This window comes from Crocodylus siamensis, chromosome 4, assembly GCF_052110815.1.
Source record: "Crocodylus siamensis isolate JL-2025a chromosome 4, ASM5211081v1, whole genome shotgun sequence".
In the NCBI taxonomy this organism is placed as follows: domain Eukaryota; kingdom Metazoa; phylum Chordata; order Crocodylia; family Crocodylidae; genus Crocodylus; species Crocodylus siamensis.
This window is the reverse complement of record NC_143398.1, coordinates 3031002-3048583: the sequence shown is the minus strand read 5'-3', so window position 1 is coordinate 3048583 and position 17582 is coordinate 3031002. Positions and strand designations below refer to the sequence as shown.

Below are 17582 nucleotides of genomic sequence, written 5' to 3'. Positions count from 1 at the left end.
ACCAACCTGGTGGCCTTCTACAATCAGATTACCAGATCATTAGATGCAGGGGGAGCAGTGGACATCGTCTTCCTGGACTTCTGGAAGGCATTTGACACAGTCTCTCACCCCATTCTCATTAAGAAACAGGGGGGGCTGTGGTGTCGACACCCACACAGTCAGATGTGTCACCAACTGGCCGGAGGGCCGCACCCAGAGGGTGGTAGTGGATGGGTCCTTCTCAACCTGGAAGGACGTGGGCAGTGGGGTCCCCCAGGGCTCGGTCCTCGGGCCCGCACTGTTCAACATCTTCATCAGTGATTTGGACGAGGGGGTAAAAAGCACCCTGTTCAAATTTGCTGATGACACTAAGATGTTGGGGGACGTGGGCATGCTAGAAGGATGCAACAGGATACAATCAGACCTAGACAGGTTACAAGGGTGGGTGGACGAGAATAGGACGGGTTTCAACACAGACAAGTGCAAGGTGCTGCACCTGGGGAGGAACAACCGGCACCATACCTACAGGTTGGGGAACTCCCCTCTTGTCAGCACGGAGGCGGAAAAGGATCTGGGGGTCATCACTGACTCCAAGATGAACATGGGCCGGCAGTGTGGGGAGGCAGTCAGGAAGGCCAACCGCACCTTGTCGTGCATCCACAGATGCATCTTCAGCAGGTCCAAAGAGGTGATCCTCCCCCTCTATGCGGCACTGGTCAGGCTGCAGCTGGAGTACTGCGTCCAGGTCTGGGCGCCGCACTTCAAGAGGGATGTCGACAGCATGGAGAGGGCCCAGAGGAGGCCACACGCACGGTCAGGGGGCAACAGGGCAGGCCCTATGAGGAGAGGCGACGGGACCTGAACCTGTTCAGCCTCCACAAGAGAAGGCTGAGGGGGGATCTTGTGGCCTGTTATAAACTAGTCAGGGGGGATCAGCAGGCACCGGGGGAGTCACTGTTCCCCCGAGCACCGCCAGGAGGGACCAGGAATAACGGTCACAAGCTGGCAGAGGGTAGGTTTAGGTTAGATATCAGGAGGTGCTACTTCACGGTCAGGGCGGCTAGGGTGTGGAACCAACTTCCAAGAGAAGTGGTGCTGGCTCCTACCCTGGAGCTCTTTAAGAGGAGATGCACATCTTGCTGGGGTCGTTTGACCCCAGTATTCTTTCCTGCCATGGCGGGGGGGTCGGACTAGATGATCTGCTCAGGTCCCTTCCGACCCTAGAAACTATGAAACTATGACACTATAAGCTGAATAAGAGTGAACTGTGCTCTTTTTGTTATGGTGTGACATATGATTAGAGGCCTGAGAAGAGGTGAGACTGGTGAGGAAAGACTGGAATAGTGAGAGTTATTTAGTCTGGAGAAGAGAAGACTGAGTTGGGAAGTTGATAACAATCATCAAATACCTGAAGTGTGGGTATGGAGAGGACAGCGATGGACTTTACTCTGTGGTCATAGGGGCAGGAGGAAGAGCAATGGCCTCAAGCTGCAGCATAGAAAATTGAGGTTGGCATTTAGGAGGGCCTTTCTGACTCTGCAGGTAGTCAAGCATTGGAATAGGTGGCCTAGAGAAGTGGTGGACTTGCCATGTCTGGAAAATTTCAAGAGCAGGTTGGACAGACACTTGGCAGGGATGGTTTCATCAATTCAATCTTGCCTGGAGCTGGAGGCTGGACTGGATGACCTTCTGAAGTCCCTTCTAGACCTACTTTCCTATCATCAGAAGGATGAGCTGGGAGTGGAGGGGCAGGGGTCATGACAGGCACGGAAATACTGACCCCCCTAAGGACAGTGATGGGATTGCCGTGGGTTGGGAGAGGGACTCATGCAGACTTGAGTACCAGCTTTGGAGTATCTTCCATCTGGCTGCTTCTCAAATCTCACCACCCTCTTTATTTCAAACTTTTCTTTCTCTGTCACTGATCTTAATTTCTTACTGATGTTTTCTTCTTTGCCCTGTATTTGTTCATCCTTCTGCAGTCAGAAAAAATAATTACTGGTGCTTTCATCTTCAGCTACTTCATTTTTCACACCAGCTAACTGGTATAACTGACTGTCTCATCTATACTCCCTAGGTCACTTTTTCACAACACAACAAGTAGGGACTTTCTAATAGAACAAGCTGAGTTGGCCTTGCTCTCCCTAAATGATGTGAACCCAAGCTCACAAAAGCGTGTGCTTCCTCCATCCCCACCCCACCTCATATTTACTTAGTTTATGAGGATACATATGTAGGGTGACTTCTGACTAACTTGGTTACAGTCACAGCAATAGGAAATGAACCCCGCTGACTCTAGCTGTGTGGTCAGTAGTGACTGAATCTTGCATGCACAAAGGCTGAACTCTACCGGCTGTGGGAAAAGCACTGGGTGCTTGAGGTGCAACTGGAATTATAATAGGCTTTTGGTAGCATTAAAGTTGGGTTCGACTCTGAAAAATGACTGGATAGCCAGGAAGCATAAGGCTTTCATTTTATTTTTTTCACTGATTCCAGAACAAATGTGCGGCTTTAAAAGTAAAAAAAGCCCTGCCTTTTCTTAATTGCCAGAGCTGAGTTCTGAGAACCAACAAGGATCCTGCCCTTCCATCATCATCCTCAGCAAAAAAAGTTGTTCAGGCCATGTCGGCCCATGAGATCCCTCCCTAACCCTGTTGTTTTCAGTGCACTTGCACTGGAGTCACTGGCTGGAACTCAGCCAATAATTTGGTTGATGATGCACAGGAAGGGATAGACTTCATTTTGCTCTCCTAACTGTGCTGGCTTTGCAGAGCCAACAGGAATCGTGCATAGTGAAAGCTTATCTTAGTCATGAACATGAGCAGCTCTGACTCAGACATACCGGGACACTGTCTGACTGAGTGAGACTGTGCTAGTTTTATTCAGTCACTTTTCACAGTAGAAGTGTAGCATGCAACTCCAAAACAGCGTCCATTCTAGCCTCCTACTTTCATGCCTAAGAGCCTTCTGAAACATCTGTCTTTGGGCCGAGACTTCCCCTTTTTGGTTTCACCAGGACAAAGCTTTTTCTGAAGAATAAAACCCCTTCCTCTGTTCTTAAGACAGGTTCGGCATATCGGATGTGGCAGGTGTCTGAAGCCTGGGGCCAGTGCTCATCCTGGTGGAGGCAGGAGGCACTTTGGCCACTTGAACAGACGAGGTTCAGCCAGTCAGCAACACTGAAGTGTATGCGCAGTGACTAGTTTCAATTAAGCTCAGAGCTGAGTTCAAAGCAAGGTAAGAAGCAGCAGTGAGTTTATGTATTCAAAAGACTGTTATGTTCAAACTTCTGTACTAATCACCTTGTTTTGTAAACCTCACTGAGGGCTACAACCTAAACTATGCACAAAGAAATCTGGTTTGGACGTACTACACTTCTGTGACTTCTCTTCTATTCTATACTCATATTCTGTTCAGTGACTCGTAGTCTGTTCTAAGTTACACTGGTTAGCTCTGGAGAAACTTCATTGACTTCAGGGGCATCAGTCTGGATTTACAGATGTAAAAATGAGAGCAGAATTTTTTCCCATGTTGTCAGGAACACGGTTAAATGTGCTGCTACTGTGTGTGTGGGGGGCGGGTAGGGGGGTGTCTTAAAGGAATGTAGCATAGGTAACACAGGTTAAAAATGTGCTCCTAACTTCCCTAACTTGCAAAATCAACAGATGCTTTTGGATCCTGGCTGCTGATGCTTGTTGGTTACAGATTTAGGCCTTTCCTCTTCTTTAAAAAAAATTCTATCTTGAGCAAAGTAGGAAATTAAATGCCCAAAGCTGTATCCAAAGAGTATCAAGGCTGCACATCTAAGTAGGGGGTCAGGGCAGGTGAACAATGCAGTTTATGTACAATCTGAGCACTGACCCTCTGTAAAAACACCACTTTATTTTTTTAACCACTGAATGGAAACTCATCCTCCTTCAGTGCTTGAGGCATGAGCAGCACCTCTGCCCTGTCTGGGCGGCCTGTGGGAAGGGCTGCTGGTTACTGTGCTAGTGTACAAGGCAACCTAGGCTGGTGGAGAAGGGGCTCCTCCTGCCCATAGATGATGTGCATGGTCAGACAGATGGGCAGTGGGACAGAGGGCAGCTCGGCGAGAAGCTCACGTACACTGGGATGGAGCTGTGCCACCCAGACAAAGCATCAGCCAAAGCTCCTGCTCCCCTGCCGGCATTAGGCCAAAGCACTGCCTGCAGCCTCTGCGCACAAGACAGGGCCATGGGGAACAGAACATTGTTCAAAGCTCAATGGGGCTAAATGAGACAGGATTGCTGGAAGCCGATGTTCACAGTCAGGCAGGAATGCTGGACTCAGATGAAACAATGGTCAACGCTCTCACACAAACAAACAGGCCTTGCAATGGAGAGGGAACATCAGCTGACACTCGTGATCATTCTCATGGTGTGGGGGGATGAGCTAAGGGCCTGGCTGCCTCTCCTGGACAGAGGGAGGTACACAAGGGTCCATGCTCTGAAGCACCTTCCAGGTGGCTGGGGAAGAGACCATCTCCCACCACCCCTACTCTAGATGCTGCCTAATGTCTCTGGTGCTGCCACTAGGTTCTTAGCCAACGTCTCGAGGGTGAAGGAGAAAGGACTAGGCAAAACCTGCCTTCAGCCCTCTCATGTTTTGCAACCTCAGGCTGGGGTAAATAAAAACTGACATGCATTCCTGCAGCAGTATGGAGCTTGGGAGCATGCCAGGATCCGCTTTGGGAAGCAAGAAGCCCGTTCCTGCTGTAAGCCCCTGACTTGTCAGACATGATGTAACGCCAGCCAGAGTCAATAGGACTGAATGCATGAAGAATAGGACTGAATGCATGGGCACGTGCAGTGAACTCGGACACGGAGAGGATGCTCCCACCACTGGCCATGGACATATGGAACCTGGGCGCTCTGCTGACCAGGAGGCGCAAGGCTGGCACGCCTCGCCCGACTGACTGGCACGCCTCGCCCGACTGACTGGCACACCTATGGGCTCTGGGCTCTACAACTCCCGTTTACTGGGAAGCCGAGGCAAAGGCAGCAGTTTTGAGTTTCCCACATCTCTGTTTAGAGCAGCTGTCCATCAGCGGCAGGGGATGGAACTGGAAGTCAGCCGTGTGGCTCTCTGGAAAGGAGCAGAGGAGAAATCACGTTCCCCTACAAAGTCAGCAGGGCCAGCTAGGAACGGGCACCCCCTCCTCCAAATGCTGTTACTTTGCTGCCCTCGGGTTGTGGCACGGCCCAGCCTCCGCCACACTGGAGAGACAAGCTTGGAAATCTGGTAATCAGCAGAAAATGAGACAAGGGAAAACCAACATGACTCTGTCCAGAGCTTTGTGTGTGCTCTGGACTTGTCCTTGAGGCAGCACACACAGAAGGGACTGGACTCATTTATCCGACAGGTGAAACAGGAAAGACAGACAGGGACACACACACTCACAGCAACTGCACGACTGAAACACGCTCTATGCCATGCACCTGGGGAAATTCGCTGGGCTGGCCCCTGGACTCTGTGCAGCCCTGCCAGTTCAAAGCCTCCCTTGCATTTTTAAGGCTGCAGGTGACTTCCTGGCCAGTCCCCCTGGGCTCTTGCGGGAAACAGTCCTGGCACGTCCTCTCCCTCAGGCCCTCTTCCTGTTCCTGCCCGGTGGATGCACAAAGCCAATCGGCCCACGTCCTTGCCGGGCAGATGGGTCACAAGCACCCGGCTCCCAGTGCACAAGACCTGTGCTGGGAGGGGGTTTTGGGCTCCGACTTCCCCATGCCTGCCCCAGGCAAATGCTGCTCAGCGAGGAGCCTGCGCTGGGAGAGGGCCTGGGGACAAACACTTCTGCTCCTGGGAATCAAGGTAAGAGGCTGACGTGACCAGGGACCCCATGGCTGCTCAGGTGCCTGTCACAGGGAGCACCCTCCTACTGCCCCACCCCAGGCTCCCCTCTGCCGTGAGGCATCTGACTCCAACAAGCAGGATGACGTGCTGCCCTCTCCCTCTTGTCCCCACTGCCAGCAGCCAGCGCATGGCCTCCTGGGGCCGGCAGGACAGGTGCCACAGGAGGGCCATGCCCAGGCAAGCTCTCAGACGCCGGCTCTCTCTTGGGGCGCTGTGGGAAGGGGTCTGGTTATGGGGTGTTGGTTCTAGGGGAGCTGAGGGCTCCCCCATCTCTGCCTTTTCCAGGAACTTCACAAATGAAAACACGTGGCTGAGGGCGGTGGGCTGCCCCCACTGCAGCCCCCGCAGGGTGCTCTCCCGGCAGCCAGGGCTGGGCGCAGGGGGCAGAGTCTGACCCCGTGGCAGCCGGAAGGGAATTTCCTCAGTTGCCTCCTAGAAGCCAGGGCACGTAACATCACCACACGGACACAGCACGGGCATGCTAGGGGGCTCGGGCAGGGTGGGGTACGGTGGGTGGAGGATCACGCTCGGCAGCAGGCCCCGTGCCCCCTCTCCCCATCCCCCAGGCCAAGGGAGGAGCAGGGAGCGTGACTGGCGCGTGACACAGAGTGGCACAGGGAAGACGACGTGAGTTGGCTATGAGATGAGAACATGCTCACTTACACAAATCGCCCACCCTCCTGAGGCCTGAGGCGGTTCTAGACAGAGCAGCGCGGACATGCAGATGTGAGAGCAGGAAGAGAGGCAATGAGAGAAATGTTAGCATCAGTCCAGGGCGTAGTAACAATACGGAGAAGAATGAACAGACTTCGTCACAAACCGTCCCGGAACTGCTGCAACTCCCAGAAACCCGCCTGGGCCGAAGGGCTGGCTCCTCGCACCCCGCCCTGCCCCCACGCCGTGGGGGCTCAGCTGGGAGGACGCGGCTGGGGGCTCAGGCATGGGGTGGGGGGGCTACGTCATGCTGATTCATGGGCAGCCCTCACTCTGGGGCAGAGGGGCATGACCCCCGCATCACAGAAATGTTCCCAGGCTGTGGTTGAAAAGCAGCGCTTGCCTAAGCATTATGCTTGTGGCTGGTGCCGTCCTCAGCACTGTGCTGCTGCTGTGCGGCTGGCATGAGCCTGACTGTAAAGGGGCCGGGTGATGCCCACAGGGCTGGGCACCCCTCGCCCCTGTCTGACCAGCAAAGGGCCATGGCCTGCGAGCGCCGGGACAGATTTAGACGCTCCGACTCAATTTGATGTTTGCTGTGGCCCAGCAGACCTGAGGGGGCTGGTTGTGGTTCCTGAGGAGATGTTAAAGGGTCCAGGCGATTGGCACCAAAAGGATTCTGGGAGCCAGTTCGGTTCAGGTCAATTCAATATTCATTGGCTTTACATTCCTGTTTACTAGAGGAAATGGGACATTCATAATTGCATGAATTCAACAGCCAAAGCCTAAGACAATTCAACAATGGTATTCCTAATAACTGAGAGAGGGCGTGGGGGAACTGGGGGGGGAAAGAGAGAAGGAGAGAGAGAGAGAGAGAGGGAGGGAGGGATGGAGGGGGGGGAGAGGAGAACGTGAGAAATGGGAAGAGTGGACTAAAAGAGGCAGGAAATCATGTGTGTAGGAGAGAGCACGCTCTATAGCGAGCCCCAGAGAACGAGAGCGGTAAATACAGTTCAACATTTTATCAGCCTTAACCAGAAAGCTGCTTGAGGTGCTCGACTGTGACACTTGTGAGAAGAATGACAGCAAACTACAGGCCAGTCAAATGCTAAGGGGCCTTGAGAGCATGCTAATGCTTCCCAGAAGGGGCAATTGCAGGCTCTCCAGTGCAGGAATTTGGCTTCGTCTTTCTCTGAGGACCTGCAGTAGCTGGGAGGATTTCCCTGCCCGCTCAGGGACGGCAAGAGTTTCTTTTCAGAAAATGAGATGGAGCTCGGCAGTGGGTTTCCAGCACGCAGCTGGGCCAGATTACAGCTCGGTAAGGACAGCTCACGAGAGCCCCTGCCCCCCCCGCCGCCCCTCTGTCCCCCTGCTGGAGTCCTGCGCCTGCCTAGTTCCTAGCAGGAACGCCCAGCCTTCCTCTGCACGTCCCTCCCCGGCATATCCGAGAGGAGGGGAGTCCATTTTAGACCATCGCTCGCCACATCTCCCTCTCTAACAGAAACTCTTCATCTCCTTGCAAGATGCTGCCAGGGTGCTCCTTGTTCCCTGAAGCTTTGCTCACTGCGTCCGGGCCTTGGTCAGCATTTTGATCTGCTCCTGCACTACGGACGCAGAGGCACAGCGCTGCCTTCATTTGGAGTCTGCTTTTCTGCAGCGAAGCTGCTGTGATCGTAATGGGACAAAGGTCAGGGGACAGGCTCCTGCCTGCCCCAGACTCTGGAAGGAGGGAAAGGACTGGTGGTCAATCCCACTGCTGCTGACTGCTTGTCTTGGGCCAGAAGAGGGGCAGCAGGTGGAAGGTACTGGCAAGCGCTTGTTACAGGGCACAAAGAGTCAGGCTCAAGTCAGGCTTACCCTAGACGAAGTACCTGTCCTTCCTGCAGAGCAACCCCAGGTAAGTGCACGCAGCCAGCCCCACAGAGGTCTCTGCCCAGCCTGTGAAGCAGCCTGGCTATCCCCTCGGGAACTCCACTGGGCTTAGGGGGGGAGTGCTGTCCCAGCTGGGTGTCACAGTAACAAATTTGCTATGCTTGAAAGAATGAAGTAGAAGAGCAAGAGGACTTCAAAGCTCTTTTGGTGCCACGTCCCTCCCATTCTTGTACTGCAGTAAGTACTGCACCTATTGCTCTCCCCTGGCGATATCGAAGCCAGTCATGTGCCTGCAGAACACATCGCGCGTTGAACATAAATCACTTTGGCTGCCGAGGTGGCTTCCTGGCGTGCCGTCTTTCAGTTGCAGTTTGTAGGGCGGTGTTGCGGAGAGACAAGGAACTAAGAACTATACTGCGAGAGAAAGCAGTGACCCATGAGTCTGTATTAGGGCGGGGAGCCTGTGACACAGCTAAATGTTGTGGGCCATCCCAACACTGCACGATGCCCACCTGTACCTTGCAAACCTGCCCTTCTGGGTGAGAAGGGATTGCAGGGTTAATGCTCTTCAACTGTGCTCAGCTTTTCCACACTGACCTCCTCTGGGAGGGGACAGAACTGCAGTCCCTAGGCACACTCCTCTCTGGGAAGCCTCACGTCTCTTGTGAATTGCCCCACTGACATATGGCTGTACGTGTTGGGGCTCTGGTTGGCAGGGAGCGTCCTATACTGCCTGCATGGCACCCTATTCACTGAACTAGAACGATAGCCAGAATCCGTCCTAGGAATCCCACAGGTGAGGGGAAAGGCCTGTTACTTTTCTGTGACCTTCATGTCCAGTCTCCAGGTGCTGGAGGGGTGGCCCTGTTCCTGCAGTGTGGTGTGCGGTACACGGGACTCCTCCCACCCCCCAACCCCATGCTGAAATCAGTGCCAAGGTAAAGCTGCCAAGGCTTAATGCCCGCCTCGTTGGGACACTTCCACACTTAAATACTCTAGGAGACACGGCTAAGTCTCCTTCCTAAGGAACAAAGAATTATCTTAGGCCGTAACCTGGGGGCATGAAGGAGCTGAAGTCAAGGCTTGCTCTTCTACTCACTCACAGTAATGGGTGCATGAGCTGTGATTAGTACATGTTAGTGATCAGATGAGGTGAAGCCAGCTGTGCTTGCTGTGACATGAACACATGCTGAGACTGATTACTCACAATGCCCCTGTCTCCTTGTAGGCAAAGCACATCAACATTTAAGAAGCAAACCCCTGCCCATGAGAGGAATTCCATGTTCGCTTTGACTTTGGGGTGTCTGCCCAGAATGATGGGCCGGTGCTTGTTTGGAGGACGAGGCGACTTGCCTCTGAATGGTGAGTTCATCACCGATCAACCCAGACACACTGTTCATGCTCTCTCGTGCTCTGCCCCAAAGTGGCCTGGGCCCTTGTCTTCTAATATTGTCCGCAATTGCTCTAGAAGGGAAACCTAAACCAGGCAGACTGATGCCCAAGATGGCATAAACATGCCTCTCCGGAGACACTTCTGAACAGCAGCAAGTTTTATGGGACGCTGGGAAAACAACCGCCCTTTCCTGAGGGGACAGGTGGATGGGGTCTTGGTGACTTGTCCTGGCGTTCCCTGCTCTGCCTCCCGCAGGACACTGTTACCTGTCTCCGGTCCACCTCCCGCTGGGCTCAGAGACATTCAGTCTGTTCTGACACCCCCATCTCTCCCCCTGCCCCCGTGGACAGTAGTGGGTTCAGAGCCTGGAAGGCCACCTTTGGTCATAACAAGTGCAGAGCAGTTGTGCTCTTTGCACCCGTACACCCAGCCACCCCATTTGGGAACAAGGTGTTTTTTGCACAGCAAACCCCAAACCTGCACTTCTCCACCAACTCTCTAGCTCCTTCCCTGTCTGCAGATTGAACTTCAGTCTGGTTTGTGCCTGAGTTTAGACAGAATAATGAGGAGACAAAAAGCCTACAAGGAAACAGGGGGTTGTAACTGCAGTGGCTGAAAGCTTACACCAGAAATGTTACACCATTTGACTGAACAGAATTAATTGATGAGTTTATATAGAAAGAGGTAGCTTTACCCTAGGAGCTAAATGCCTAAAGGGCTTATTTTTCTTCTCTCTCTCTTTCAGATCTGTAGAAATACAAAGCAGTTGTGGGTTTCCAGAACAGCACCTGAAAAACTCAGTTTTGCATCTAAAAATTTGCTTCAAATGATACATTTGGCACGTTCTGTTGTTGCTTAGATGTAAGAATGAGAAAACCTGTGCAGAAATCCCACTACCCTGGAGTTTTGGCTGGATTGGAGCCTACAACTGAAACTGTGCAAACACTACTGAACTCTTGTGGCTTGTGTCAACCCTTGCTCACATATAAGCCATAGGGCCCAGCTGGTCGCTGTCATGCCAAAGTGGACCAGCCAGTTGGGAGGTTGGAGTCCAGGTTTCGCTATACCCAACGAGGAATGGCACAACTCTTGATGAGGCTCGATGGCCATGGCCAGCATTACATGACACAAGGACATTAAACAAGAATGCCAGTTTAAACATATATTTTAATGCTGTACATTTAACATGTGTGATTCACCCTGGAACTCTATGATCTCAGCCTCTGATGCTACAATGCATTCCTTCAGCTAGCTATGATTCACTAGACTCACCACTCACTGATCAAACACAACCAGCTGTCATTAGGGAACTTCACACACTGATGCCGTTGCCTTATTCCGGGAGCATCCTTAAACTGCAAGCTCTTCGAAAACGGCTCTGCCTCAGTATAGGGCTAACCTGCTGGTGGAGCTACTGCAGGACTTCTCATGCTGCCTTGGGATAGATCAGAAGGTAACTTAGAAGTTAGCTTATGTCCTGGCTCTCTCTTGATGCTTGGAGGCTCTCTTGCAGCTTAGATTAAGATGGAGCACTATATGCTGGGATCTGCAGTCTTCGGGCTCCATCCACATTAAAGATGAAGATGACTGCAGCTAACTTCTACTCATGTGTATTAGATGTGGCTCATGTGGTCCTAGTGGGCATGTTTACACATTCATTAATGCACTTTTGCTACTGAACATTAAATTTAGTACTTCTAATGTGAAGTACTAACTAAATGTGCATTAAGCTGCTGTAATGTGCAGAAGAAAAAGTGCATGCTTTTTTAGTGACGCTTAATGTGCAGTAGCCTCTTTTTACTGCTCACTACCATAATAGCACAGTTTTTGACATGATGCTTTAATGAGTAGTAAAATTGGCTGTGTATTAAAGCGCACGTGTAGACATACCCAGCAAATGCCAGAACAGCCCGTGCTTGAGCAAAATAGGGTGCCGCTGATATAGGAACACCACACATGCCAGCAAAACTCCACAAATGGAAGGTCCACACAGTTCTGTTATGTCACCTGTGAGGCTTGATGGGTACCACTGTGAACACTGTGGAGAAGGCAGGGTGCTGCAGCTGGGGAAAGAGAAGCAGTGTTGCTCAGTGAACACAGCACATGCTCTCCAGGCCAAACACAGCCCTTCTCTCCCTGTTCAGCACTGCCATCTTCACAGAGTCCATGGAGCGGGAGGATGGAGGGAACAGCCTTGCTTTGGAGTGCCTTAACTCTGACCTAATCTCCTCCTTGTTCTCAGTGGGCACATCTACATGAGATGCTAAAAGCACAGTAGGTTAATTCTACTGTGCATTAGAATATCATGGCGGAAGCTGTGCTAATGTGCAGAATTAGTGTACTGCACATTTGCGTCATCTAAAAGACTTACGCCAGCGCTATTACGGCACATTTAGTATCTGTTATTACAGGTACTAACTTAATACACCACAATTCCGGTGCATTCATGCACATGTAGATGTGCCCAGTGTTTCTTGACCTCGACTCTTTCTCAGTCGTTCTGGTCAAGCCTCCTTATATGAAAGACTCTCTTAGAAGGAGACACAGGTGGAATTAGACTTAAGGAGAAAACTGCTTCTGTTTTTGGATCTCCACAGCCAGGAGCTCTCCAGACCTCTGGAAGAGAAATGGACCAGGCCCTGTGCTCCAGACAACACTGAGGTGGATGCTCTACTCTCAGGTGAAACTACTGTCTATTCAGAAACTAATGCCCCTGGGAGCACATTTATGGATGACATGAACACCGTACCACTAGGCCCACTGATTTGCAGCAGCTACCTCAGTCCTCCTGGCTTCCAGGGATCACCTCTGGCAAGAAGAGTGATTGCTTACGGTTGGTTTTGGGGAGAGGTCGCCTCACTGTCCTTCTCCAACGCTGGGGAGAGTCCAGGGAAGTGCCAGGCATCAGAGACACAGTGTCAGCTGGGTCTGATGGGAAGGGCCCACTCTTCTTCTGCAACAATGATGGATTCAAGGAAGACAGGAGTGGGTGCAGGACAGGACAGATTCCAGCAGTGTGTCCTTGTGCCCAGTGCAAGGATTCGAAGGCAGCTTTGGGTGGCAGCAGCTACTATGGCATTAGCATTCTCCAGCAGAAGCAGCACGAACGGTCCTCCGAGGGCCATCACAGGTGGTGGCAGCACCAGATTTTGCATGGCCCTGCTTCTTGCCTTCACGGTGGCCTGTCATGGGAGCTCTTGGTGGCAATGGTACTCCTAGTTCAGATACAGGGACTGGAGGCAGTGGTGCAATAAAGTGTGGACTGCACTTGTAAATTGTTCTCTGTATTAGTTTCTGAATTGACAGTAGTTTGCTAAGAGAGAGCCTGATGTTACTCTAGAGTTCCCTATTTACAGCTGCCTGCCTGAGAAGTAGTTCCAAGTCTCTTTCAACCACCACAAGCACCGTATTTCAGAGGTGAAAGGCCACAACTTTCAGAAAAAGTAAATGAGAAACATTCAGCTCTACAAGACCAGAAAGAAATGCCAAGCAACCAGGGGATGGGCTGCACTAGCCCATGACGGTGTGGGGGAGAGCACAACACCAGGGTTAGCTCGGGTGTGCAGTGGAGGTGCAGGAACTTACTCATGGTGCAGAGCCGGGTGGCTGGCTCGGGGGATAGCAAGGCATCCTAGAGGGGTGTCTTGCAGGGAGTGATGGAGTCAGAGGGAGGACAGGGGGGACTGGTGTCTGAGTGCATGGAGTTGGTGGAGCCCCTCTCCTAAGAGCAGTGGGGACCATGCAGAGTTGCCAGGGGCAGTGTTTCTGGAGGCACAAGCAGCAGAAAGACAGGCTCAGGGCAGACAGAGTGTGCACTGGTGTCCCTCAGGGGGTGGTGGGACAATGGAGGGACATGGGGGCCCATGTGTCTCTGGCAAGAAGAGGACGGTGCCTGGGAATGGAGAGGGAATACTGAGTTCTGATGTCTCTTTAGGGGCAAGGGATCCCTGTAGGTACAAGGGGCTGGCATGTCTTAGGGAGCAGGTGGGACTGGGGAGCTGGTGTCCTGTAGAGTCCAAGGTGTGGCGGGAGCAGAGCAGTTATGCTCAGGGGATCCAGCACAACACTGTGCGATACTTAACTTGCAAGGTGTGGGGAGAGCTAGCATGGGCTAGCCCTTTTGGCTCCACCAGCATCAAACAACTCTGACCTAGAGAACCAGTGCCTATGAATCCCAGGCATCTGGAAGGGAGGCAGAGGAGATGGGAGGAAATGGGACTGTGGCCAGCTGGGGTCTGTATTGGGAAATGTCTATGAAGCGGTGGCATAGCTCAGGTTATGTGAAGGCTGCCCTGACTGCAGGGACAAGGCAGGCTGTGGGAAGCCATGGGGTCACAAGGAGGCTGTATGGGTGTAGGATGGACTGGTGTTGCTTGAGGCCTGTGATGAATGGAGAGGGGCTGGTTTCTCTGGGAGCACGGAGGACACCTCTGCATTCAGGGGATGGAGAACTGTTACTGTTTTCCATGTGAGAGAAGGTTGTGCATGCCAGGGGCCTTGTCACCCAGACCCCCTGGGCTGTGACCTTGTTAGGTGTCAAAAGTTACTTTAGCTCTTGCTAGGTCTGTGTTGGGTGTGAAGCCTGTAGAAACCCATGGAGCTGCAGGCAACAGTGCCAAAGTCTTAGCAGCGGGTATCTCTCCCCCTGCATCAATGCTGATCCTGGGTGGTGGCAGGAGGATGCTGCTGGAGGAGTGTGAATGACTCGGGAGGGGCTGGGGGAGACTGTGTTACTGCAGATGGAAGTGATGTTAAACTAAGGCACTGGGCTTGTAAAGATTGCTCGTCACATTTTCTAGCTATGCTCCGCCAGCCTAAGTCCCTTAGCAAGTCCACTTAGATGTGGCCTTTGCTGGCATCTCATCTTTCAGAGGTGCGTATTGTCGTGGCTTGTGTCAGGGCTGCCACGTTCCACCCCAGGAATGGCTTTAGCTCCGTGATGAGTGATATGACTCCTACGTATGTAGCCTGGCAACACTTGGGAGTCCTTTGGGATGAAATGCAAGTAGTCGTTCCCTGATCAGGGGAACACACTAAGCAGTGGAGCCCACAACCAAATACAGCAGTTTAACAATAGAATCAAGACATAGAAGCAACATGAAACAACAGGAAAGCAAGTTAAAGGGCAGAGACAGTGAGAAAGTGAGGAGCCCCCAAACCAAACATGACCATTTCTAGGAAGTTTGTCTCGGCATTTCCTCTCCTGTAAGCGGCTGAGGAATCCTGACAGCTCTGAAATGCTCCTCAAAATGCAGCCTGTGATTATGTAGGACAGTTATAGGCCATCTCTTTTGCCGCGATGCCTAAACTTTGCACCAATCCCCTCCCCTGACCAGCATAAGTCTTACCGTGCTGCGACCACAGGTGACTTCTTCCCGGGATCTAAAGTGGACCCGGTAGGTTCCTCCCCCAGTGATCGCGTATCCTTATTCAGCTGTTGTAGCCGGGAACTTAGCTCACTGATCACAGTTGGCTTGTCATCATCAGCCCCGTGGACTGGCCTGCTCTCCATGGGGTCCCCCCATAGCTTGGACCTTCTCTGAAAGAGGTAGCGTGGCCGACCAACACTGGCTGAAGCCAGCGTGGCCGCATGTTGCTGGGAGATGAGCTCGCTGTCCGAAGACTGCTTCAAAAGTGGGTCCCTGAAAGTAACTGGCCCCTTGCTGAGCTGGGACTTGAGTTTTGGCTTTGGAGGCACTGGTGGCTTCTCGAGTATAAAAGTTTGTCCATCCGCAAAGGAAGTGTATGTATCAGTAGGCTCCCCACTCTCTGAGGACAACGTAGACATGCTGGAGACGGTAGAGATGGTACTTGTCGTCTCCAGGTGATGGTCACTTGAACTTCTGGTGTCCACCTCTTCCACTCCTGAGTCTGCAGCAGACTCTGGGGCTCCGGGGGCATCAGAGGGCTTCCCTGAGGGTGTTCCACCAGTGGTAGAAGGTGCTACTGCTGCCGCTGGTATGGATGGCGTGCTAGGCTTTGCCAGTTGGCTGATTGGTGTGCCAGGTGTGGTGACGAGTACCCCATTCGCAAACTCATCTGGTGGAGGCACCAGCCCAATCTTGGCCAGCTCCTCCCTGGTCTCTTCATCACTGGAGGACAGCTGGGCCGGTGGGAGGGTAACTGTGTAGGGCTCCACTTCCTCCTCAGAACTCCCTTGTCCCAATGTTTTGTCAGAGGCTGGACTTACCGGAGGCTTTCCCACAGGGCTGGGCTGGGTCTCCACTTTGGGCAGCTCTGCTGGCTCCGTGCATTCTTCAGGAACAGCTGGCTTCTCCTCTGTCACCTCAAGTCCTATCTCCTCTTGGCCATTACTTGTTGCGTGGACCATGATGAGGCCTGCTGTCTTTTGCTGTGATGTGTCCACTATGCTAATGATCATGGACTTCTTGTCTTCTGGTTTTTTTTCCTCTTTCCCAGGTGTTTCTGCTCTTATCTCCATCTCCTTCCTCACTGTCGTTGGGGTCCCCCACTGGCTCTTTGCAGGGGCCAAAGCTCCAGAATCTGCTCCAACTGCCCCTTTGCCTCCAGGTGAGAAAGCAGGAGACACTAAGCCCTCTAACTCCCCCCTTTCTGGTTCTTTGGTTTGGATGTCCACAAACAGGGGTGCTGCTCTTTCTGAATCTGGGCTGTGGATTGGGGTGGGCGATCTGGATGGGACTTGAGTGGACAGGGCCCGCTCCCTTGCGGCCAGCGCAAGTGCCAGTGGTGAGTTTGGATCCAGGGGCTTTCCTGTCAGGGGATGGATGAATGTTGAGGATGAGCTGCTAATTAATGGCTTTAAAGCTGAGACAGGTGAAGGCAGTAGCACATCTCGGCTTCCTAACAGCCGCTCATCAATAGACCTGGACTGCTGCAGGGATGGCATGTCGATGCTGGGGGGGCTTCCCTCAATGGCCCCAACCGAGAGGAAGACAGTGGATTTCCGCTTCTCATCCAGACGACGGTCTCTGTCCTTCATGACTCCGGCAATGGCAGTGGCGAAGGGGATGCTTGTGGGCTCGACCTGAGCGATGCCAGGGTGGTGCTGATATTCAATGCCACTCAGGCGATGGCTCCTGCGCGTGGGAGAGGGCTCCCTCGTGAAGCCTCCCGCAATGGACAAAGCTGCTCTCTCCTGCGCATCCTCTACTTGGAGCTGCTTGACCAGTGGACTTTTCTTCCTCTGGGGCTTGGTGGGAGCAAACAGGCTGACGTTGAACTGGCCCATGTTGGCGTAAGGGTTGTCGATCACTCTCCCTTTCCTTTTCAGCTTCTCTGGGGGGGTGGCGGAGGGGCCAGGCCGGGGGATTTCTGTCGGTTCAACAGGAAGATGAGAGGAGTCTTGTAGGATTATCATGGATCGGGCTCTCTTTTGCCGCTCAGGATAGGGCACAGACGTCCTTGCCTGGTCGTACATTTCAGCTGCACTGATCACCTGTGGGAGCCCATGAAGCTTGGCCTCCAGGCTTGGCTTAAAGCTTGATCTGATGGTGTCATAAGCTCTTCCGGGGGGCGGCGGTGGGGAGAAGGATGGGGGAGGGCCCGTGTCAAAGTAATATGGAGAAGGAGGCGGGGGAGGAGCTGTCTGAGGCGGGGGTGGGATGCCATGCCCTTCCCTAACTGTGTCTTGCATCGAAGTGCTCCGCGGAAACTTCCCATCCATTAACGAAGCAGCAAGTTTCTCATCTTCACCTATAAAACCAGAGGAAGAGCAAGGTCAGCATCTCCAGAGGGGATGGGGGGAAAGGGGGAGAGATGATGCTTTGGAAGAGTCGGGCTTTCCCCATGCACGGCACACCCACTCTCTGGCCCCCGAAGGAGGGATGCTGCC

The 17582-nt window shown here is 52.8% G+C and overlaps 1 protein-coding gene and 1 long non-coding RNA gene across 2 annotated transcripts in view; one reads left to right on the top strand and one right to left on the bottom strand.

The window, feature by feature from the left end:
* Positions 1–17582, bottom strand: part of SHANK3 (SH3 and multiple ankyrin repeat domains 3) — a 589500-nt gene that overhangs the window by 23182 nt on the left and 548736 nt on the right. Inside the window, exon 22 of the mRNA XM_090041443.1 lies at positions 15118–17443. Coding sequence (XP_089897569.1) covers positions 15118–17443 — 2326 coding nt within the window. The remainder of the gene's footprint in view (positions 1–15117; positions 17444–17582) is intronic.
* LOC149865386 (uncharacterized) lies at positions 6568–15113 on the top strand. Its single transcript, XR_016441684.1, has 3 exons — positions 6568–8401; positions 9605–9738; positions 10515–15113. It is a non-coding gene; the product is annotated as an uncharacterized LOC149865386 (long non-coding RNA).